Below are 25,750 nucleotides of genomic sequence, written 5' to 3'. Positions count from 1 at the left end.
TGAAAAATCAATGTCCGTGACTTGATTGCCTTTGGGCTGCGTATTTCGCTCCAGGGGTGAATTGATTAAGTAATAATGACCCTGAGGAGGGCTGATCATTAAGCCAAGGAGGTTTTGTTTACTGGTGGTTGCGGGTTGTCTTGGATGCCACATCTACACTGAACCTCCAGATCTGGAATAGATGGGTGCATAGGACACTCCAGGTTTCACATTTGTACCAAATAAGTATCCAGAAACAACAATAGTTGAATGATTAAATGCTTGTAAGAAAAAGTAAGACTTCAAGACTTTCTGGAAATTGCCTGGATAATTTGTCACTTTCAGGTAAACAAGGAAAATATTTAACTGCAAGGACATGTTCTTAGGAGGGACTCACCCACCCAGTAAGATCTTCCCAGTTCCATGTGTGCATATTTCTAATTTATTTTTTTCTAGACAGCTGCTCGGTAGCACCATGGAAGTGATTTGAAATGCTTTAGTGTTCCAGCAATGGATCAGCTTTGGCAATTAAGAGAGAAAGCCCAGGAAAAGGTAATGGAAGTAGGGGGAGATGTGTCTAATGGGCTTTTATCTGTGGAAACCAAATCCAGACAGACTGGTGGAGAGGGAGAGAGAGAGCAAGAGAGAGAGAGAGGGAGAGAGAGAGAGAGAGAGAGAGATGTGTACACCTTTACACACACACATCCCAGCCGTCATTGTAGTTGGTCTGGTCCATGATCTGGATGTAAATTCACTAGCGGCTATCTCATCCTCTCATTGAGTAAATGTAATAGAATTGGCCATGAATAAATACCAGGTGCTGTTAAGAGGCTGGACACAGTTGTGTTTACATGGGTAGGCTGCCTCTACTATTTGGATAAGATGAAAAAAAGAGAAAAAAATCTAAAAATATTTAACTATGTTCCTCCCGGCACCCAAAGAAGATTATTTTTAAGAGCTTATATTGCAGGCCTAAGGTAAAAGTGTTTGTGTTTGTAGCTGCTGCTGTCATAATCTGAATTCTGGTGAGGCTCTCCTCAAACTTTTTTTTTATTTTTTAAGTGATAATTTGGATTAAATATTCAATTCTTCTGTCCATTTTGATGAAACGTACCCTTGTGTATTCAAATGCTGTTGTTCCTTCTGATTGGACTTTCTTCAAAAATATGTAAGAGTAACTTGACAAGACGTCTTGAAAATGTTGAAAGTGTGGCGTTTCTGTTTTTTTTAAGCATGCTAATTCTTCTTCCCATTATAATAATAACATGTTGATCTGTCACAGCTATCACGGTATCGTCAGCAGATGAAGATCAGCTTTGACTATTTGTGATGGTTCCACTATAAAAACGTGAGAGTGTAAACAATGTGCCAGAAGATTCTTCAAATGTTCAGCTCTTATCTTCAGAGAAAAGTTGAAGCAGTGAAATGAAATCTGATTAGAATGAAAACAGTTGCCTCTTTTGTGTGTAACTGTTGTTTCTTTTTTTCTTTTTTTTTCTTTGTTTTTAGCACTGGAGAAGATAAACCAGGATGGTAACACACTGTTGGTAACCAACTTCAGCTCTACGAAGGCCGGCATCACTTCACTTTCTTCTCCTGAACATTGAAAACCATTCCTCAGCCATGTCTAACATAAACAATGCGCTTTGCATTGAAAACGGACAGAACGCAGATGTGTCTCTCTTACAAAAGGATAATCTTCAGGATGGTGGATTAAGCCAGCTTTTGGATTATAACGCAGAAATGGAAAGGTACAGGTCTTTTGCAAACTTTTATAAAACCAATGGGGCATTTCCACAGACTGCTAAGATTGCCCGCATCACAACGCCCATTTTTCCCAGTGCTAGAATTGGCATGTCCCCTTGGAACTGCGATAACGCCATGCTCTGGGGAAGGAAATCAGCGGCAATAAACCCTAATAGGACCAGCATGCATAGAAATGACTCCCAGAGGCCGGGGAAGCCTGGCGTGCCGCCAGAGACGCTGCAAATGGCAAATAATAATTTCCTCTCTACCTTATCCCCTGAACACTGCAGACCTTTAGCAGGAGAATGCATGAACAAGCTGAAATGCGGCGCTGCTGAAGCAGAGATAATGAATCTCCCAGAACGCGTTGGAACTTTTTCCGCTATTCCGGCTTTAGGGGGCATCTCATTACCTCCCGGGGTCATCGTCATGACAGCCCTTCACTCCCCCGCAGCCTCAGCAGCCGTTACAGACAGTGCGTTTCAAATTGCCAATCTGGCAGACTGCCCACAGAATAATTCCTCGGCATCCAGTGGAAACCCAGCGAAGAAGAAAAGGAAAAGGTGTGGGGTCTGTGCACCCTGCAGGCGGCTAATCAACTGTGGTGTCTGCAGCAGTTGTCGGAACCGCAAAACGGGCCACCAGATCTGCAAATTTAGGAAATGCGAGGAGCTGAAGAAGAAGCCAGGCTCATCGCTGGAGGTGAGAACCCGGGCTCTGCTTCCCCTTCTTTTGTTATTATCCCCTTGCACTCCAAAGCATTAACCTTTTCATCCAGTCACGTTCTAAGCCCTTGAAAATTGTTTCCATGCCCACCCATGCCTGAACATCCCCCCGGCTTCTCAAATCTGCCTACCCGCCTAGCCTAATTGGCAGTAATTAGGGGTGTTTGTGCGGAGCGCAAGCTGAGCTTGGCTCAGACACCCCTAATTGCTGCCAGTCAGGCTGGGGCTGGAACGCATCCGAACAACCCCGAGCTTGGCTCAGCTCCAAGCAGGGCTGGGAAATGGTTTTCAGCAGAGAGCCATCCCTCTCTGCACCCGGTCATTTTAACCAATTATGGAAACCGTCTCTGGATGGGGAGAATCAATATCCCACAAAGCCTCAGCCTCCGACCACCAAGAGATGGTGAGAGTGATGGCAGGGCTGCTGATGGCGTTTCTCAAAACATCCCCAAGTTTTGTGTGGGGAGGGGAGTGAAGCACCCACGCTCAACCTCTCTCCCACTGATCCTGAATGAATTGATTGGGCATATACAGTGGGGGGCTGAGATGAAATCATTCTATATTATATTTGTGTCATTATGGCCAATTACAGATCAATTTAGGACATGATGCTTATCAAGAAGGGTGCAGAGGCAGAAAAAAACCCAGCATCACTTAGAGAAGAGAAAAACACATTAGGCAAAGACTTAATTGACAAGTAGCAAGAGGCTTCATTAGGGCACAATCAGAGGGCAGTGTTGTTTTTAAAGGTTCATTTTAATTGATTTAGTTACTGGTTGATATTCGGTTTTCAAGGGCAAATAGGCAGAATGTGAATGTAAAGTTCTGGTTCTCTTTACCCTGAGAGTTTGAACTTGCTCACTGACTTAACATGAGCCTGTATGGATGAGTCACCACAAATGCAACCTGGGGGCCAGATGATTTGCTCATTAATTAAGTGATTACACAGAGAGGAAAAAGAGGTTAATTGTAAAATATTAGCTAATATGCTTATGGAGAAACACCATGTATTTTGCATTCTTGCTTGGATCTGATATTTTTTTTAAAGTGTTTGTTTTTGCAGATAACACTTTAAGTTCATCTGAATGTGTTTTTTTTATTTTATGAATATCACCTCTGACGGTGCCTGCTCCTTTTCAGTAATCAAGAAACTTAAGATTCTGTGTCAGAATGTAAATGTTGAGGTTTCTTGACCAACAAAATACAATATCATAATATTTATTCACATAGTTCTTTTCACACATGTCTAAGTACTCTCCAATGTAGCGCTACATGGACATTTTCTGCTAACACAGTCCTGACTGGACAGCATGCCACCCACGTCTAGTATCCCTGATTAAAATTTTAGTAACTTCTAATTATTTGACAGGAGTCTCGAACATCAGAAGTTTCATCACTTTGCAATTAAAACAGAAACTGAGAGACTCAATTAGGTCTGTTTTTTTTACTTTCTTTAACCCCAAACGGCTGAGCTTTATTCTGAAAGTTTCTGAAAGTTAATAGATAAGGCATAAGTTTTCTTTAAAATCAAGTGAAGGATGAAAAATCTCCCTTCCACTTTAAAAATCGAATGACTTCCAGAAACAGAGAAGTGTCACCTGATTTTTGAAGATTTGTATTTACTTCTGTATTGTATTTATTTTTGTTTCTGATATTGCACTTGTTTTAGGAAAGTTAGTCTTTAACAGTGGGATTCATATTACAGACAGAATTGACATGAGGAGAGGAAGACTTTTTTAGTGTATAATGAAAATACTGTGTCTGGATTTGGTGCAGCCATGGTGTCACAGGTGTGAATATTTCATTTAGTACCTTATACTGCAGCTTAAATTGAATGTTGGAACCAGCTGAAACAGATGTGGAAGCCTCAGATGCTCCTTAAGGGGAAACCTGGGTTTAACTGTCTCAATAAAGAGGTCACTGATTGGCTATTGGTGTTGGGTTGGACACTCTGGCGGTGTAAATCGGAAGTTTATTTAATGCTGACTCCATAGATCCTGTACTAACAGGTGTCTCAAACAGGTGTCCAGGAAGCTGGCCTCACATTCTTAATGCATGGGTTGACTCACTTTTGGAAAACATCCATTTGCAAAGACGGTTAGAATTACCATGGGTGTGAAACCCCCTCCCCCCAAAACAAATCCACACTTGCTTTTAAAAGCTTCTTCACTGAGTTCAGTAATTCGTATTATGGACTTCTCCAGCAGTAATTGTTATTTTTGACTCCACATCCGTAATTACAGGTGCCTTCAGCTTGCGGAAATGGGTTTGGGTTTAAAGGCGCCTTAGAGGTGTGAAGCTGTTCACTTGCTTAGTCTTAACTTTTCCACATACATTAACAAGGAGAGGATTTTTCCACCATGTTGACGGTGCTTATGGTCGCTCACAGAGGAATCAAGTGCAGAATTGAGTCTATAAGGAGAATTTACAGCCTGTAATGTTCATGCAAATTCATATGTGAACACAACAGTTATGTGCACACACACACACAATCACACAACCACACTCACATCCACATTTCTTACTACATACTGTTCTCACAAAAAGAAAAAACACACACACACACCAAGCATGAGCTGAGTGTACCTTTTGCCTTGGAAGAGACGATAAGCTACTGGCAGCCAGTTAGATTTGGCTGTCACTGTTTTCCACATGGGAATCACCCTGAACTAATTATATCTTAAGCAGCGGTGGAAAATGCAAATCAGAATTTTACTCACACCCCTGAAATTGGAGAGCCAATTTAATCTAATACCCCCTTTAATTTAGCGCGCTAATGCAAGGCCCTAGAGAATTGCCCTGTGTCACTGCTGTGCTGTTCTGCAGCAGATTCTGCTCGCTTTCGGTCTCTGTCTCTGTGCTGCTCTCAGGCTCCAGGATGGATTAGTCTGGCAGAGGAATCTCATCTAACCTAACATTTCCTGTGCAGTTACCTTTGCATAGCTTGAGCTCCGATGGCTCAAAGGTCCTTCATTAACTTCCAAATGAAATAATGCTCATAAGAGGGCGGGCTGTGCCTCCACCTCTGTTTACCTCATCTGTTTATCTCAACTTTACTCTTATTTCTATATAAAACATCTTTTTAATTTGGTAAATGTGAAAGTTATCCACACTAGCATGTGTTGCTTGACAAAATGTGGCACAAATCCTGACATTGCATGAGCGGTTCCATATGTCCTCATAGTTTTCTAAAGGCAGTGCTCCTCAGTCTTTTTGGCTTGTGACCCCTTAGAGTAAGATGAAGCACTTCCCCTCATCACAGGTTGAGTTTGTGAGCAACAATGATTTTCCTTCTTAGTTTGTTTCATTTGAGCAATTTTTAGAGACAGACCCCAAGATGTGAATATATTTCTCATTAAAAGTCAAAAATATAATTAATTATAATGAATTATTGCATGCAAAGCCAGACATTATGTTATATGACTGAAATGCAGCTTTTTATTTATCTGTTGGAGACAGAAAATCACATGACATCTATTTAAGGCCAAAGAAGTCAGTACGTTAGAAGTTAGTTAGTTAGTTAGTTAGTTAGTTAGAAGTTAGTTGGAAGTCATGATTAATTAGGTCAAGCCAAACAAAACATTAATTCTCTATGACAAAATAACTTCACTTAAAGTGTCAGTTCACTGGGTTGTTGACAGGAACAGTTACACAAAGCAAAAATCCTTGATATAGAAACATCCAGAGAGGCTCCTAATTGATTGGTTGTACAGCACAGTGTAGAAAAAGCAGGAAGAGGGCAAAACTAGATCCAATAGAACAGATTCTTCCTTTCAATTAACAAATGTCAAAGGCCAGCATCATGTCATGAGCAGGAAAAACCTGGAAAAAGGTGGTGTTCTTTCTCTGCCTCTCTCTTCCTGTCCCTGTTCTTTGTGCAGTGTTGATATGAGTACATGAAATGGGTGAGATGAAAAGGTGGCATGGCTGCCGAGAAACCTTTTGCTATTGTGATAAAAGACAAGGCCCAAAATGGTAGGAAGCAGGACCTTGAGGAAAATAGCTTGGATTCAGCCTCTTAATGAGAGTGCAGGAGCCAAATAAGCAACAGCAGCCAGGTCTAATTTGTTTTAGGTGTGCTCAGAATAGATAAGGACAAATCTGTGGCCTTCACCCCATCCCCCCAACCTTTGCCTCCCTGGAGATAACACTGAGTGCTCCCAGCCAATCTCCGTGGGCAAAGGAGAGGGGGTAAAGAAATAAAAAAAAAAAGAATTCAAAAAAAAAAAAAAAGCAGAGTAGGAAAAGCCTGAGGGACAGACGGCCTTTAGATCTGCAGATCTCTAACTTACTGGATTTATTCAAGCTTTAAAACTGCAGATTAATTTGGTCGCAGAGGTCTGGGGGAGTGTGAAAAAAAAGGGAAAAAAAGAAAAATGAGGCTGTACGCTGCTGCGCATCTCAACCTAAAGGGCAACCTTAAGCTCCTGTCAAGACAATAGGATTTTGCCATCTGAACCACGATGCAGACCGCTTAATTATACACATCTTCCCTGCAAGCTACCGTCAGCTACTTAAGAGCAGGGGCCCCCTTATTCATTGTCATGCCCTTTTTCCCCTAGATTGGTCGTGCCGTGTGGATTTTCTGTCAGCTTCCATTTGCACAGAGTAGCTGTCCTCCTTAGGCCTTTGCTGTGCTTGAGAAGGCACAACCGCACGGCACTGTTAAAGAATTCATCATTTTTGCCACTGCCACCAATTAAGGCCAAAGCGTAATCGGAGGCGTCCGGACGATGCCCTTACATTATGTGGTCTGTCGCCTCCTCTGCCCCTGTTTGATTTAACATCCCTGGTTCAGCGGTGAAAAAGGAACTCATTGTCATTGTCTTTATTATAGTGCAAGGAGAGAGAGAGACAGAGAGAGAGAGAGAGAGAAAGAGAGAGAGACAGAGAGAAGGGGGTGGGGTGGCGTTGAGGGGTAGATGGGTAGAAAAGCAGCCCGTCGAAGGGTGGACAGCGTGAAAGAGCAGGTGCGGGAGGACGTTAATGTGTGGCACTTTAAATTTTAAACAGATGAGAATAAATTATTAATGCTGACTCCGGCTGAGAAGTTAAAAGGTATCTCGTCATGAGAGCCTCTATGAAAAAGTGTGAGAGAGAAGTCTTCAGTAAATGCATCAGGGGACTGTAATGAGCATAGAGAATCGCAACAAGGTGTTTCTTTTTTTTTTCTTTTTTATCATCTTATTTTTTCTCCAGAAAACTGATGAGATCTTGACTTATTTTGATATATGCATTTATTTTATGTTTTGGCTCTAATGTGATAAGTAAACGGTGCTTGTCCCTTTTACAAAGTGTTTTCCTTATTAAGTGCATCAAGACCAGTAGAAAATGAGTGAATGAACCGACTGAAAAGCCAGACCACAGAAAAGTTACTTTTGAATGTGTTATTCACAATTTTCAATCAGCTAAAACCAAAGTCCTCCAACAGGCATGGAGCTGCTTCCTTTGTGGCTTTATCATGTGCATATTAGACCTTAGCAATGTTAACACACTGTCCTGACTAGTACACTGTAACATAAACGACACACAAAAATGATAAATGATCTTAATAATTGCTCATTTCCATTCAAGCCAAGTAAGTAAGTTCTTTCATGAAAGTCACATGATCGTATTTCTTGTATTTTGGAGTGATATTTGTAGTAGGAATCCATCAAACTGCATTGGATGCCTGTTAAGAAAAGCAAAACATCCCACAAAAGTATAATTAATTCTCGATACCAGCTGGGAAACATCTGTAATTTTATGCTCATTTATTCAATAATTACGATGGTTACAGTTGTGATGCCAGATTGCAGAGATACACAACTGTGGTATTGTGACTTTTAAGGAAAACCAGGCTGAGGGATGTTGAGAACTAGCTCTTTTAACACTTAAAGCCCCTGTAAAGACTTTTCATTTAGTGTTGATTCCCCCGTGGACAAAAGCGGCGGAATGAATTTCCCACTGTCATGAAGACGTTTGTCTGGACCGCGCGTGTAAATTTGTTTTGGAAACGTCGGAAAGAAGACGGGACTTGCTTCTTCTTTTTTTTTAGCAGCGTAATGTATCTATTCGTATCGTTTCGTCAGTGGTCCGACCCGACCATGCCTCCCAGAGGTATAGAATTAGACTACTTAGAAATAGCGTATCTTCACACTGATGGGCTCATTTGCTGTTGTCGGTAACAGAGACACATCAGCAGAAACCAGAGACTTTTGCGTATCCAGTTAAAAGCTCCGTACAGGGGCTTTAAGGTTGTTAAGAGCAGGAGATGAAGTATTGTCCTGTTGATGTTGTTTTAGTCCCCTCGTGTAAGCAAAGGGCTCAAAGAGTGACAATACTGATCAGTGTATTCAATCAAATCTGGTCCAGTTGGACGTACATTAGGGAACAAGACATCATTGAAACCATTCCCACTATGTTTTTGGTAATTGCTTAATACAGGCAGCATCCATTCATATAAGCTTTATAATTCAGGCAACTGAAACACAAACTCTTTTTGTTAAACATCATTTAGTTCAGTTTCTGCAGTGATGTTCAGCAGGACAAAGTGGGCAAAGTTATAGTTTTGTCAGATTTCTTCTTGTTAAGGATTCAATCAATGTAGGAGAAGTCAATGGATTAACCCAATCACGTTCAAGAATGCGTGCAGCTAAAAAGAATGGAATTGTTTGTTAAGAGGGCAATAAGTCACCACTTATTCATTACATTGGGTTATAATTATCCTATGGTGACGTTGCAGTTGGTCTAATCCTACACTTATTACAAAAATAAGCATTCATCCTATTATACTAAAAGTAGGCACTGGCAGTATTAGACCAGACCTGCATTGAACCCAAGGTGTTGATGATGTGCTGATTTGTATTTCACTGAACACTTTTGCTTAAGTTTCTCATACACACTGTCCCCCTCTCTCTCAGATATTGATCTCTTTGACAGACCACTAAATTACAGTTCTGCTATTGATTTCTAACGTTTTTCCTCAAGTCAAACCTCAAAACTGTCCTCACCGCTCATCACACTCACTTCCTACTATGGCGCTGATTGACCGGTCCTGTTTCCTAAGGTGAAGACACCCTGCCCTCAATGCAAGAGCTTTCTGCCGAGCAGCAAAGCTAAGGCTCCAGAACGAAGATGATTTTAAATAAAACATTATATATACAACCTCACTGACTGAAAATAGACTATATGGACCACAGACCATAGATATGTAGCCTATATTCAAGTTATTTTAAACAGACCAAATAACTTGGCACAGTGAAAATAGGCTTTACTAAGGAATGCTACGAAATCTCAACGCTTCAGCAAATCCTTAAACCTGCTGTGCAGAACTTTAGTCACCCCCCATTATGGCAGTGAGTAGTACGCATAGAGTACGCATGCAAATGTATAATAGATATATGTCTATTATATATTTCAATGTTTCTGTGTCAAAGAGCCGTTATTTTATAGGTGCATGTACAAATACCAACTCTTCCAAGAGCAATTCCAATGACATTACTCATGGGAAGAGCTAAGCTAACCCTGACCTAAGAAAGTGATAATGCAACTGCCCATATCACAAGGTTGTGTTGTTGTTTTTAAAGCAGAAGTAAGCGATATTTTTGTGTTAATATAAGTCTTAAATAGTTATATCTTCCGACGGCAATCACTTACATAGAGTGTTGGGTCTGAAACACGGGTCTGTCAGTCACTCTGCTCTGCTGTAAGCCGAGGAGAAAACTTTTCTTGTATCCTACAAGTTTTATCCAGTGAGGAGAGAGAACGGCATGAAGGGCTGTGTGTGCAGCCAAGGGATGCGCGTGAATGTGGTGACGTAGGGACGAGGACCAATAGATCCATGACGAGGGCGGGGGCTGCTAACTCCGTCGGCTGACAAGAAGTTATGGTGCGTTCAGGGCAGCCCGTAACTCGTGTTTTTCCGACCTGTGAAGTCGTACCAGTTCAATCTGGTACGAGTTCACGGGTCGGAAGTTACGAGTGGCCGTTATAGTGCACTTTCACAGGTAAAACAGGTGCAACAGGTCGGAAAAACACGAGTTACGGGTTGCCTGGAACGCTACAAAGTCGTAAGTCGTGACTTCAAGCCTGCCTGGAACGCAGCATTAGCCCAAACGACCGGATCGCTTACTTCTGCTTTAAATGATCAGAGACGTAATATAACCTATTTTCTCCAGACGTATGGATAACCTATTTTCTCCAAATGATGAACAATGCTAGCTAACTCACTAATGCTAGGAGCTCTGGAAATAGCCTACTTAGAAAATTGGTTTGCTCGCCGCTTCAACTCTGGCAACAGAAATGACTTGCTACCAGTGCATTTTTAAAACTCCTTTATACTGTAGAGCAATTAAGGTTTTAACATAAGGGGTATTTGGACATAAAAGTCTTACACTCTAGCTTTAAGATATTTCTATTTAGTCTTGGGAGATTGATTTCTGATTTATCTGGGATATTGTGACCTGGCCTGTCAGCAAACCTTACTTCTTTCAGACTTGGAAGTACTCGTTCAACTATTTCACCCATTATTTACAATGTTCATATCTCATCTGAAACGTTTTCCCAAGCACAAGGTTTTGAATGGTTCCTTTGCCTTCTTTTTGTTTGAAGCTTGATTGAAAATCATTTATGTAGGAAGGTGTTCTGAAAAGGTATTCTGCAGTATCATGTATGGTAATGCCATTGTGAACAGGAAGCCTTTGTAGTGAGCTTCAGTTTGGTAGTTAATCAGTCTTTATCTGAGCATATTAGTAATATACTCACAACATGTTCTCAAATGCATGACTTTTACAGGTTAAAGCTTTAGAGCATTTGAATGCTTCTGTTTAACTTGCAAAATCTACTTGATACAGGTTATAATATGAAGCCGTGAAAGAAAAAAAGAATATTTGATCCAATTTATGTTAACTTCTCTGTTGTAGGCAAAATGGATTTAATGTAAAATACAGGGCCATAGAATTACATTTCTGTAGATGCTCAGATGAATTTATATCAGCAGGTTAAAAGGCAGTAATGACAGTAGGCTTTGTGACATTCGTCAGAGAGAACTGATGTGAAAGTGAATTTGTGAGTGACAATGGGTGATGGGAGGAATCGGTCATCGTGGTTTAAGCGTTTCTGTTTCTGCAAGTCAAATCCTCGCGTGTTGCCACCTCCTCTATTGTGGCTTCGCTCTCAGATTATGAATATTTCATGGCAAGCATCTGACACCGTGCCCAGAAAGATATCTCAAGTTTTTTTTTTTTTTCTGATAGAAACCCTGGGGTTAGAGAGTGTCACATAGGCGTGAAGTCACTCGGTGGCCCCCAGGTAAAGAATAGGATTTATGATGCACTGGCTGATGACATCAGGTGGATATTTTCATTCCTGAGCAGAGAGCCCCTTTGTCCTCTATGACTGATAAACCATTGAGCTGTTCATAGTTTGTTGTTGCTCCTAGAAAGATCTGTCTGTGGCGTTCTGTTGCATAGAGAAATGATTTCAATCTGCTCAGAGTGCACGCTGTGTTTTGACAAACTGTGAACGGTTTCCCGTCTGATCAGTGTGAAGCTGGAATGACTAAGCAGGGGGGAGTCTGCTTGGATTAGCTCTGTCTTAAACCCTGCCTTTAGCATATTACATTGCCCACTGGCTTTCTCCTGACGACATCTCTCTTGTTTCCATCTTTGTTAAGTTTCACTTTCCAGTTTAACTAAAGCCTACTTATGTAATTCCTCGTTTTGGGTTGCTTTAGGTGCAACATTAGTCTAACTAGATGACTTTAATCCTTGTTTCTCTTTCTTCTTGAGGAACAGGGTTTCTCCCCGCATGTCGAGAGAGCTGACCTTACAGTGTTATTGTATGTGAATCTCAGCCAAATTAAATAAAACCAAATTAAGACCTCCTACACGGCCTTGGATTTTCCAGCAGTATACACATTAGCACAGTGGTTTCCAACCTTTTTGGCGTGTGACTCCATAAACTGTAATTATATGGTTCTCTGAAGATACACAGCGCTATGTGTTGCTGTGGGTGGCAGGGGAGTCGACATGCACATCTCCCAAATCATGAGTACATGTTGCGTGGACCTGAATGTTAAGCAAGTTGGTTGACGCAACTCACGTCAGGAGACGAAACAGGCACAAAAACAAATGTAAATGATCTACATATTGGATTTGCCTTGGAACCAACTGAGTTCTAAACTGGGAGAAAGGGTTTTCTGCACTCTGAATCTTTGGTTCAAATCATCCACTTTTATTAACCATCCATTTTTATTGATATCCACATTGTTAATTGATATAGAAACACAAGAGTTGTCTGGAGAAATAAGGCATAACTACTGAAGGTTAGTCATTTAAACTTTTCACAGAAATCATGTTGTAGAAATCATTTTTGGCTAATGCTTCTTACACAAAGACATCTGTAGCCAAGAATGGTCTTTGCACCCAGGATAGATAGCCAATGTGGCTATTAACAGCCACATTAACAAGACAAGCACCCCAGTGTCTGGAGTCAAGAGTGCTACGTGCACCTGGGTGTCTATTTATACGTAGATTTAAGGCCTACTCAACCAATTTAGTCATTTATTAAAATGGTTGAGATGCTTTTATCCAAAAGCAGCAATGGAGAAGTCAGAACCATCTTGATAGCAAATTAAAAACACTTTGTTGTCATGGTTGTTGTGAAATTCTTATATGCATCTTAGCTTTTCTTTTTCAAAAAAAAAAAAAAAATTCTCAAGATTGTAATCTTTAGCTTCCACATGCTGTTAACAGCTTTATGATGTCTTTTCTTTTCTTTTCTTACCAGTAGCCTACACGCCTTGGGAGTAGAAGTTCTATCTATTTTCTTTTTGACCTTACATTTTTGTGCACAAAGGTTTGTGGCTCCATCTTTTAGGAACCAGATATTTTTGCAGGCAGTTGTTCATCTTTTTGAACAGATGATTCAACCATCAAAGTTTCATGACCATCGCAAGCCTCATGGAAGTGCGAGTCACTTCCAATGAGTGAGTCACCCAATGTTGTGCTATGGGAAAAAAAGAAAAAAAAAGAATGGTGATTTTATTTTTCACCAGAAGCTTTTCAGCTCTTCCCACGTTGTAGTTGTATTGTGGGGGTCTGATCCAGAGAGTGGCACAACCACGTTATTTGTATGCAATTCTTCAAGTTTTTAATATAGTATTCAACTTACTGCTCACCTGGAAATGACGGTAGCTAACCCTTCCTATGTGGTGTTATTTTTTGGTACTCACTGAATTTGACACGTAGATCAATTTGAGTCAAGTCTCAGTTACCTGAGCGCAATTAAAGATTAAACTTCAGCTGTGTGTATATTCTAATCCTAACCTAAATATTGTGTTTATTTACAGTAAATATGCAGAGCTCTGTGTATAGACCCTCTGAGTTTAAGGGCTCCCACACAGATGCTGAGAAATCTGCTCAAAACAAGAAGGCCTGCTCCTACTTTGCATTTCAATTTAACATTTCAGAGAACTGGCAGCATGTTGCCTCGCTTAGCCCTCGCTTCGTTACACCCACATGGCTTCTCACCGTGCTTGCTGACGTCTTCCGCTGTTCAAAGGGCTGCAACTTGGCTGAGAAATTGGGGATTTCCATACCAGATCCCTCAGGTATCTACACACTCAAACGTGTGTCCTGCTCATCTTCCCCCCCAACTCCTCTTCCTCTCCGGCTCCCACCAGACAACGCCTGCCCTCTCCGCGCTCACACGGCTCTGATTTCCCATCTCAGAGCTCAGCTGACCTGTGCCGCTGCATCTCTTTGTTTTGTTTTCCTGAAAACTCAGCAGCACCTGAAAGCTCCTCTGCTGTCTCCCTGTATAGGGTTTGCTCCCAGAGGAGAGTTAGCCCAGTGTAAAATTGCTTTACTTGGACAAGGGTTCTTAGGTGAAGCTAATTGAAATGGAGGCTGGCACTGTTGTACTTAGTAGCATGTAGGTGATCCCGGCTACAGACGGCAGCCTCTGACCCAAGGCTGCTGCCTCAGTTTCTTCCTACGAGGGTCAGCTCAGCCTCCGTCTGTGTGGGCAGGGATTTTCCATGCATGAGAAATGGAAGCAGCGCGGTGTCTGAGCACTGTTTCAGCAGCAAAAAGTCACTCCCTTTTTAACCTAGATATCTCACACTGTGTGGGAGGACTGTGTGAGATTATATTCCGTGTTATAGGGCGAGAGAATTTAAAATAGTTATGGAATTAGTGGTATTATTATTAAAGCAGACCAGACAATGTGTTAACCCTAAAAGGAAACACACATCTCTCAGGGCTTGTTTCTGCCACAACATATTCTCATGACAAATGCTGATGAATTACTGGAGGAAAAAAACATTAGTTATTCATATACGCAATTATTAATTATGATGCTTGTAAATATTCATCCACCCATGTATTCATTTGCTTTGTCATGGACATTTTTTTGGAAAAAACACCATTGCTGCATGGGTTATTTTTAACATTTTTCCAATCAAGGAAGTGTAATGTCTTTGTACTGCACAAAAGTCATAGGAAGAAGGTCAGGACGAATGGTTGGCTGTGTAAATCATGACTTCAACAACATAAAAACAACAGCATCTCCTGAAGTTCTTTTTTTTTTTAGATTGAGGCTACTTTGTTAAGTTTAGGGAAAGATTGTGTTGTGGGTTAAATATTGAAAGAAAACATAAAATGTGTTTACAGTAGTATTTGTAGTATGATTTTGACACCGAATACCATGTATGAATGTTGAGGCGTATTAACGCAAATTAGCTTCAAATTCTTATTTTTTTTAGGAGACATAGTTGAAATGTTGACGAAACTTTCAAGTCTCCCTGTGGAGCTGTAGTATTGATTAAAATACACGCACACTATAATGCAAAGTGCATTGTAAACCACACATTTAATGCTATACTCTTTTATAAATGCTAAATAGAAGAATCTAAACCTTTACTCCAATATTTGTTGTCATTGAATGTAAAAACACCTATTATGGATTCCTGGACTGATCCTATATGTTTATATCAATGGATACTGAGACATCAATGTAGACAAAGAGGCTGTCATTGTTGCCGCATACCTGTATGGCATATATCAGTGTAGTAGTAGTTAAAGCTACAATGTGCAATTTCTGAAAATCAAGCTATTGCTTGCATGAGATTCGGTGGCAAATCATTCCCACCCCTCCCTCGCCTCATCTTGCTCCAGCTTGGCCCTCCATCAAAAAATGCAAATATGAAAAATGTCAGTCACCTGTATCTCTCTCTTACATTTAAGGCAAAATGTATTTTAGGGTACATATTTACAGTCCAGATTATCTGCTACATTCCCACTTGTTAATTAGGCTATACTTCAAACAGCCTTTGGACCGCTCTCTGTCTTCAGGCAAAGCCGGTTAATATCCTGAGATTAAAAGGGTAAATTCACAGTGAGTCACAACAGGCAGGAATCTGATGCTGTGCCGCTCTCTGTGGTTTGAAACCCTCAAGTATCTCCCTCCTTGGGCCATGCCCCAGTTAGTGATGTCATAGGCTCGGCAGGTGTTTTGCCTTTGGCGGCTGATGGAAAACATCTGCTGTGACATCACTAATTGGGGTGTGTCCAAACTAGAGGAGAACAACAGATTGTGGTTCAGCATTTTTCTCTCATACGTGTTTCCATGTGGGTTTATATTTGACCATAGCTGTCTCAGTCGCTACCAATGTGTACCGACCGCCTCGTAAAGTGACATATTGCTGTGCTGCCCCAGTTAAACTGGGCCTGTTCCATTTCACTATCCACTCAATGGCTCTCTGACTGTTTGATAAAAAGTGTATTTTCCGAAGCCACTGAGGCTTGGCCCGTCTCGCTGCAAATCCACTCCTATGGAGGGCCAGTAAAATATACATCCTACAGGAATACTGCACTGTAATTACATTCCCCCATTAGCATACGGAGGCTTGGAGTCACACCGCACTCAGCCTCCAGCAGCACTTTGCCATATGGTCCGTCTGCGCTTCTCGGGCAATATTTGGCAAGTCTCTCGCAGAAGGTCAAATATCAAGTCAGAGGACTGTGCCAGAATTGCATCTATGCTAATTGCTCTCCCTCTCTTCCTCTGCTCCCTCATCCATCTCATGCTCCTGTGCTCTTCGCTCGCTCTCCTCCCTCCCTCTCTCCTCCTCTCTCACTGAAGTAAGTAATCTGCTTTAGGATGTTTCTGAGATGGAGATGGATTTGGTTTTCCTTCGCTGCCCCTCAGCCTAATCTCCCCCCTGTGACCACCCCGCCTCTCCCAGGCACAGCTCTTGAGCACACCATCATACATTCCCCCAACACCCCTAGTCCACATGTGCCTAGTCAGCAAAAAACTCCCAAATTCCTCATTACTCACAAACATCCGCAATACACTTAGCTTGATTTGCTCGAATGGAGGCCTGGTGCAAGGCTGGACCTTGAATTAAAAGATTGTAGCTGTATTTCATTATTGAAATGCTATCACGACATTGGTGTGCTTGGGTTCTCTCTGTGTGTACATTAGTGCTGTAAGCATACAAGTGTGTGTACAGTATGTGTGTGTGGAGTTATCTGAATATGCTACTTTGAGGATAAATAGATGGATAGCTTATGGCATTCCACTTAATTTGTTAATATCTCAGGCTTTAGAGTAAAATCAAATAAGCTGATGATGGGGCCGAAGGTAAGCAGAGGAATCTGTGGTAAATGTCTGCAAGGCTGGTACAGAAAGTTCTGTCAACTTTGTAGAGGTTTTGATCTCACATTAGAAAGTAAAATGTTGATGTAAAGATTAGAATTGATTAATCATAAATACAGCTTTTTTAAATTTAAAATTGTTATAAAGTGAATGATGCAGTATTTCCACTTGTAGTTAATGTTGACCATAAAAGGGCAGTTTTGGAAACCATCTTATTGTGGCAGATGTGAAAAGTGAACGCTGTGGAATGAGACTGAGAATGTGAGGACGTTCGTGCTCCTACAAACCGCAGGAATTTAAACTCCTCTCCCCGTGCAGTTTGCCATCCGGTGATCTCATATTTCTGTGGTGATGATAAGATGCTTCTGGCAATAAAAATAACTTGAATATTTGGACAAACTGCAAGAAAATTGCAGTTAATTAGTTTCATTTCATTTGAGGATATTGATTTGTCATAACTACTACAATTACTAAGACAACTACATTTATACAATTTTCTAACTCTTCCTTGCTTTCAACTTACTTACTTTTAATAGGCTGAATCATATGTTTCATGAAACTGAAGTTATGGTATTGTCTGAAGAATGGAGAATTTTGTCTTAATATTTGGTGTATATAGTCACTCAATAGTATTTTTTATTTTTGCATGGACAATGATATCATAATGAGACTTTCAGTGGCAACGTGAACAAGAGGAAAAGCTGCCATGCTGATAACTATTATTTATTTATTTATAGGGGACAGTAAACAACACTGACATGATAACATCTCCAATTTGTCCACATTTCAAATATGGCAGCTTTCAAACTCAACGGGCCCTTTGCTGAGATTGTTTTTAATACTAACTATATATGCATGTACAGTATCTCAAGGGAGCTGATCAAATACTGCAAGATAGCCATTGAGGAAAGCAAATACGCAATGTATTCTTTACCTTTATGCAAATCATGCAGCTGTTCCGATTAAAGGCGCATGTAAACACTGTGTTAAATCACATCCAATGTAAACAGCTGACCTGAAATCTCCATTTAGGATGAAAAAAATAACATGTGCAGGTAACCACATCTATGAAAGCATAACCTTACTTTAAGTTTATTTTTTGAAGTTTGAATATAGTGCAGTCCAATTTCTTCACCAACAATAGAATAACCTCTGACAACCGCCTGTTATATAATAATGATACAAATTTAATCTAATTTAATTGCATTTCAAGGTTTCATACACGGTCAGTATTCCATTACAGTCAGCTTATGTATTCACTTATTATCCCATATATGATGATGAATTGATGTTTTTGATATTTAACATTTGTATATGCAGGTGATATTCAGGGCTTCAGCCTGAGCATAGAGCAGAATCTGTTTGCGTTACGGTGTTGTGATGCAGGACTTGGGGGCAGTGGCGTGTGGATGACTAGATGAGTGGTCTGTCCGTGATAGCGGCCTTGGAGAGGTACCTTTTATAAACGGCACTGGGTGGCTAGAATATTGGCTACAAGCTTCAAGATGAGATTTCAACCCCCACCCACCAACGATGGTAACAGTGCAGGTGATGGATTGCTATACCTTCCAGGTTGGAGCTTGGCAACACCCCAATATTCCTGCAGAATAAAGTGGCAGGCAATATATAACACATCAGTTAAGGCTGACTGCATCGCTGAAACTTTTCCCCCCCACACCCCCACCCCTCTCTCTTTCTGAGACCCGGAGATCGGCCCTGACTGTTTGGCTGGCTCTCAAAGTCCTCTGTCCTAGACTCTGATAAAACACACTCCTCCGCGCTTGTCTTTCTTCTAACCTCTCTCTAGTTTTGCCTCCATCACCTCCAGTTTGCCTAAGAAAATAATCAGTCATTTCCCCTCATGTTGTCATTTTATATTGAAATGATCACAGACTTTGGGGGGGGGGTGCAAGGTGTGAGGTGTTTGTGGCAAAAGGAAAACAATTTGACTGATTTCAAATTTCACCTGCAGCCGTGATGCTGCGAAGAAAAGTGTTTGTAATTATGTAAAAAAAAAAAAAAAAAGCCCCAAAAACACCCTACATCCAGACAACTAAAGCAATGTCAGTGGGAGTTTGTGTGTGCGCATGTGTGTCAAGAGAGAGGTGGTAGCAGCGGTATTTATTTGTATACATTTTGTTTGCAGCCTGTCAGAGCTGCATCCAAAGGATTGCAGTTATGAAAAGTGGCCTGGTTCGCGGCCTGTAAGTTAATAAATAATGGGTGGTGTCAGGGTAATTTATGGACCACGTGTATGTAATGAGTATTCGGAAACACATCAGCAGCACACTCCCATAGGCTGCCCAGTGCCACCGTTTCTTCCCTGAGATTTCCTCCCATCCTTCCCTTTGCCTTCCTGTGTTTGGCTTCTTTCTATCTGTTCCATCTCCACTCTGATTTTTCCGCCACTACACTTTTTTTTCTTCCTTTTTCCAGGATACTTTCTCATCTCTAACACATTTTTTTTTATATATCTCAGAGTCAGAGGAGATTCTTGAGAATTCCTAGACAGAAAACAGAGAGGGAGGGGGAGACGTAGTTGGCTGGAAAAAAAAAAAGATCCACCCGTAATTATGGTGAATTAAAAGTTTTATGATGTTGTGCGTGCCTGTGTGTGTGCCTTGAGTGTGTGTTAGTGGGAGGGAGGGGAGGGAGGTGGTGGTAGTGAGGGGGGGGGGGACCTCTGTGACAAGGCTGGCTGGGAGCATAGAGCTGAGGGTTAGTGCCAGACATGTCTCAAGAGAAACCGGGGCACATTTGCAATCACCCCGAGTTCAAAAGGGTAATTTATTCACAGTCTGTGGTTAAAGTAGGTCTGCTCAGAATGCCAGTGGGATTGTGCCGGGAAGCAAGAGTAGTAGAGACCACATTATTTTCATTTTTTCTCTCCCCTGCTTGTTTTTTTTCCCCTCCGTCCTCCCTCCCTCCTTTGCTTCCCCCCCCTCTTCGTTCTCTTCATCGCCTGTTGTTGTTTCTGCGAGCCCTGTGTGGCGTCTTTTAACACACGCCGGCGAGCATATTTCACTTTTACACTCATCCGCATTGACGTCCCAGCGCTGATTGAATTTTGAGGCGCTGCGGCGTCTGCCATTATCATCCTCATCGTCTTGAGTGGTTTATCTCTGGCCCCAGCTCAGTGTGACGCCAAGGCTGCAGGGGGAGAGGAGGGGCAGGCAGGCAGGCAGGCAGGCAGGGCAGGGTTGGGGTGGGCTAGGGAGGTTGAGGACCGTTGATGTGTTTTTATTATTTGTGTGGAAAAGACAGGAAGGATCGGCCTTAACCTGATTCTTTTAAGTCTGTGCTTGTGAATGTATGCGAGTGTATGTGGTGGTAAGAGCTGCCTTTTCAGTCCGGCTGGTTTGATGATGATTCAAAGTCCCGTTTTAGCCCGCGCCGCCTTTTTCGCCACTTCATCTCAATCAACCGTCGACGTGGCTTCACCATTAACTGCACCTGCCAGGTTCAGTTAGGATCACAGGGTGTCATGGCTGCCCAGAGACCTCACACTGCCAGAATCAGCAGAGAATTATTCCACCACATGTCAGTTTTACTGTGTTGTTATCACCGAAAGCCACCGGCAGACACTTAGAATACATCGCCTACTGTGGCAGTGTGGTGGGGTTAATTTGAGGTCTGGAGAAATCTCTTTCCCCTCCTTCAGTCAGTTCAATACTCAGTCGTGTGCATTCATTGCCAGAGCGGGAAATTGTCTTTCCCTCGGTGTGTCGTTGTAGCCAGGTTGTTTTGTATGCTCTGCTGCAGAGGCAGCGGTGTTGACACGAGGCTGAGCTGCTGCCACGGCGTCTTGATTTGAGGTGAAACCTTGGTGTTGCTCCCCGTGTCCCCCCGGTGTAACACTATCAACCCTTAGCTTTTCCCCACCTTCCTCCCTCTTCTTCCTCCCTCTCCGTCTCTCCCTCTGTCTACCTCGCTCCTGTGTTCTTGTGTCTTTTCTCCCTCGCTCTCCCCGGCGGTTGATGGAGTGATTTTGAAGGCACATGCAGGTGGGGGAGCAGACAACGCGGAGCTGTGCTAATTGAGCCTTCTTTGTGCCTGGTCACTGCAGTGTGCCGAGGTGAGGAGGCCCGGGAGTGAATCCAAGCAGCACTCAAGAGCCCCACTGGATCGATAACGTGGGAATTTAACAAAACAGAGACATGCCGAGTGCCCAGATCAGGGTCATTATTGTCTCTGGCGAGCCACACTTCCACCAGGGACTGATCAATGTGAGAATATGGATCAAGATAAACATTCTCATCTCCCCGTTCTCTCCTCCTTGCTTCTTAGAGCATCACATTCTAGTCCAAGAGAGCAGAACTTCAGGCTTAAAGCGCCCTTATGGGTGCTCCACATCCACCGTATGCTTTAATAGGAAGACTTGTCATAGTCCTCTGACAAACATGCTGATATTTCCTGCAGGAAGTTCTTAAAGATCAATGTTATCCTCTGTGTTTGCTTCAGACACATTAGTCTTTAAGTCCTGCTGACTTCTTGTATTAAGCTCAATATTTTGTCGCCACAAATGTTTGGTAGCCTGTACTGTTTTATTATATTGGAGAGATCTTACAGGAACTTGCAGATCTATCGATATTGTATAGTGTATGTTTCAAATGAATATCCTGTCAAATAAACCATACACTGAGCATGTATTTAGCTAAAATTTGATTTTATCCCACAACATAACTAGACTTGCTGACCAGTGGGCTGCCACGAATATATATAACTACAAAATCACAAGCAATGCCAAGTTGTTCACTTTGATGTGACATCATCACTAGGGGAAACAAAGACATTTTTGTTTGAAAATGTTATGAAGGGTTGATTTAAGTTGAAATGGTTCAAGCTCTCAGTGATGTGAAGATTGTGGTGGAAAGCTATGAAGGAAGAAGGTGGTGTCATCCATGTATAGCTTACATGGTTTTAAATTTTGGAGGAGAACCATAGCTGTGGGGAGGTCTTCATTCTTATTCAACATCACAAAGAAAACCTGCTAAAACTTCAGTTGATGAGAAACCCCAATGATTCACACTGTCGTGGTATATTTGTTTCATTCCACTCGCCCTTCCTACTCTTATCGTCCTGTTTTTCTGTTCTGTTGGATAAAAAGCAGAAATGACATGAAAACACGTTCATAATAACGCCTAATTGCTTCCTCAAAAAAATGATAAAGCATAATAAATGGAGCTACAGAGACATAACAAGGGGGCGGGCATCGACTCATTGTAATTAGGCCAAAAAGAAAACATTGGATCCATGAGGGCGTCTTGACCCTTCCAAAAACACGATGGTGTTTCATTTCATCCATGATTTTAAAGTGGTGGCGATGGTATCCTGCTGTTCTGGGTCCCTCCATTATTCACTTGGAAGGATAATAGTAATTGCTTAATGTAGTGTGGAAAAAAAAGTAAATGGTCGCTACACATTTCAGAAGGAGTGTACGAGCAGCTGTTACAGATGTCGTTTAGGCTCAGTATGTTTTGTTTCATTAGTTAGGGTTAGGGTTAAAAAAGCAGAGGTTTCAGCTAACTGACTTGGTTAATATAACTACTAGGTTGAGTTAAGCAGTAGGCCTATCAGTCAGTTCACTGAGCCACTTAAACTAAACAAAATCTGTCGTCATGGCAACAAAGCACCTCCCATCATTTCGGCTGCTCTTTCTGATGACGTCACGGCCGGATTCACACTTGTTAGATCAAAATGTTCTCCGCAGACCTTTGATCATATATTCACTTTGTAAATATTTCTTCTTAAATCTGTTTACAGAGGAAGCCTAAGGTGCCGTAACACAACTGTTTACGTTTTCAAAAAGTTCCAGCTCAAATGTAAATGAAGCGACTGTAATGTGACAAGTGTAAAAATGAGCAATATGCTAAATCCGTCTGCCTACAAGTGTCACAGCCGCGATGCTTGCACGCACACACACTTTGTACAGCGTATGCTACTACTGTATATTAACAAGAATATTTTATATCGATGTCACAATTATGAAATGGCACATATGATTGCATGGAAAATAATCAGACTCATGTTCTCATTTTAATCAGCAGTGCTCCACTTTTATCCAAGGTTGCAATTCATGGAAAGTTTAAATATGGACTATGGACTTGTTTCCTCTATAAAATGAATAGTGAAAAATCCCATGCCAAGTTTGCAGAAGCCAAAGAATATGCTGTTTACTACCATATCAGACCACAAAAAGCAGGAAATCAAAATGATTTCAAGTGTTCATGCATCTGCCAACGCATTAATAAGCAAATTGTTTCATCTGCTGTTTTGCATGGCATCAGACCAAACCTTTTTCACATTTAAAACGTTGGAATTATTCTTTTTCCAGACTCCACATGATATGATTGCATCATCACAATGTGATGCCACAAAGAATATGTTGATATTTTAATAACACCAAGCCATATTGTAGGCCTCCACTGTAAGTCCTATACATGTGGCCTGAATGTTGGAGTCAGTCTGCTGCTAACGCACTCATCAGTATGCCTTTAAGGAGCCACAGATGACACTTGGTATTAAAATGTCAAATTGCCTCCACTCAGACTAAAGTGATTTTAGTTGTGATTATGCACCATTCCCTCTCAGTCAACAGCTAAAAAAAAAAAGAAAATCAAAAATGTGCTAATTGGTCATGGGGATTGGTGGAAGACTTCAGTATTTTATGTCTATGACTTCCAAATGAGTTTGGGAAAGGAGAGGCTGTCACTCTGGCGTAGAGGTTTTGGGGAGAAAGAGGAGGGGCAGCTGCTGGCGCGGGCTCAAATTGAAATGATGCACTGTTCCCCCTCACTGCAGCTAGAGCTGCAGTAATTAAATGCCTCATTGTTGCTTCTTGGGAATTTGTATTGAATATTTCATCCAGCATAATGATTATTTGGGTGTGGGTGGGACGCGGATGTAATCACCTTGGCTGGCTCTTTGATGAAATACTTGGTTTGGTGGTTGTGCTTTATAGCCATTTTAAGTGCCCTTCTGGGTTTTTACTTTACTTAATGTCCATGCTATTTCAAACTGTTATCTACCACAGTAATATTACTGATTACCGAAAAATACTGTAATATTGGATATGTATGAAAAATATATGAAGATTTATATTTATTCATATAAATATGAAATTCTCTGAAGGGAATACATGACGTGATAATAACATGACCTCAAAACCTGAAAATAAAACTGTGTCCTTCACATTTTGTCTCCCACAGAGGACGCCGGTCAACAGCGGTGAAGCTTTCCGATGGTTCTTTTAAAGAGGCGAGCTGAGGCCGCCCCATCCAGCAGCACGAGGGCAGGTGGAACTCTTGACTCTCTGCAAGGAGCACTTGATATGTTCACAGAACCCAACGTGCTCAACACATTTGGAGAGGATGAGAGAGGAAAAAGTGGACAGACAAAAAGATAAATGAAAACATAATGGTGTTGTTTTAACTCTGTAATTTCCTTTTCTGTGTAATTATTGTACCTTTTGACAGTATCATAATGTATATTTTTGGTGTCTATGAATGTGTTTTCAGTGTCGTGGCTGTAGGTTGACAGCCAATCCTATGTAAAGGACTCAAACAGACAATCATTCAATCATCCTGAATCCGTCAAACAGAAGAGGCCACAAGGATTGACGATACAACAAATCACACACACATTTCTCTGGAGCAATAATCTATTCTGTTGATTATTCTTCAACCTTTTCATTTTTGTTGACTCTTCTGTTATTTTATCAACCAAAACCAACCTCCGGCTTTGTCTATTATTTCATCTGAAAATCATATTTTGAAATGCCACCCGAACGTTAGGACCGTCGCTGGCGGCGCGATGCGTCTCGCTGAGAGCGACAGTGTGGAGGATGGCAGCAGTGCTTCTGTGACTTGTTTTCTTGTGACGTGTTTGAGTGGACTCACTGCAGAGCAGGGCACATTGTCTTGTGTGGTGAGTCGCACTTCTTTAAAATCTAATTGGGAGTCATTTGATTGTGACAGCACCAGACGTTTATGAGTCAGACTGCTGTCTGGAGGTCATATTTTCAAAGATGGTCCGACTATGTATTTGAGTCATCAAATCTTTTCTTTTTTCTTTTTGGATCACTAAAGGTTGTTAACTGTCTAAAAGGTAGGGAGTAATGCCAGTAAAAGGAATTGTAGGTTATTTTTTGAAACATTTAAAATTTAGAATTAATTACAGATCATATACATATTTGACATATCAGATTGTTCTGGAGCTACGAGATACCCTGGACTTTACTCCTTCAGAGCTAACGACAGTCCTTCCTCCTACAAAATAACAATAACACATTCCAAAAACAAAAATGATTCAATAAGTTGCTCATTGTCTTAAACCCTATTGTTGCATGTGTAAATGTGTTTTGGTTTTAAAGATTACTAAGAATTTGTATATTGTTGTTGTGATGCTTTTATGTGTTAAATAAAAAAAAGACTTCATTAAAAGACATCTTGACAGAAAATGTTTGATGTGCAGGAATCACCAGAGACGGAGAGAAACATAAATCCACTAATTAAAAAACAAAAGAGGAAAAAAAAAGTGATCAGTGATCAGTTGATGATCATCTGATATAAACATTTTCTTTTCTACCTCCTGCTAAAGCATCAACAGAAATAACAACCAGGAGGAGATGGTAGAAATATAACGGCATTGGTTGC

At 41.3% G+C, this 25,750-nt stretch overlaps 1 protein-coding gene across 1 annotated transcript; it reads left to right on the top strand.

Moving 5' to 3' along the window:
• Positions 1–1,602: 1,602 nt before the first annotated feature.
• cxxc4 (CXXC finger 4) lies at positions 1,603–24,349 on the top strand (the record flags this gene model as incomplete). Its single annotated transcript, XM_083981255.1, has 2 exons — positions 1,603–2,427; positions 24,305–24,349. The coding sequence occupies 2 exons, from the start codon at positions 1,603–1,605 to the stop codon at positions 24,347–24,349; spliced, it is 870 nt and encodes a 289-aa protein (XP_083837381.1).
• Positions 24,350–25,750: the final 1,401 nt, after the last annotated feature.

This window comes from Trachurus trachurus (genome assembly GCF_905171665.1).
Source record: "Trachurus trachurus genome assembly, chromosome: 1".
In the NCBI taxonomy this organism is placed as follows: domain Eukaryota; kingdom Metazoa; phylum Chordata; class Actinopteri; order Carangiformes; family Carangidae; genus Trachurus; species Trachurus trachurus.
This window is presented reverse-complemented; position numbering and strand designations above follow the sequence as displayed.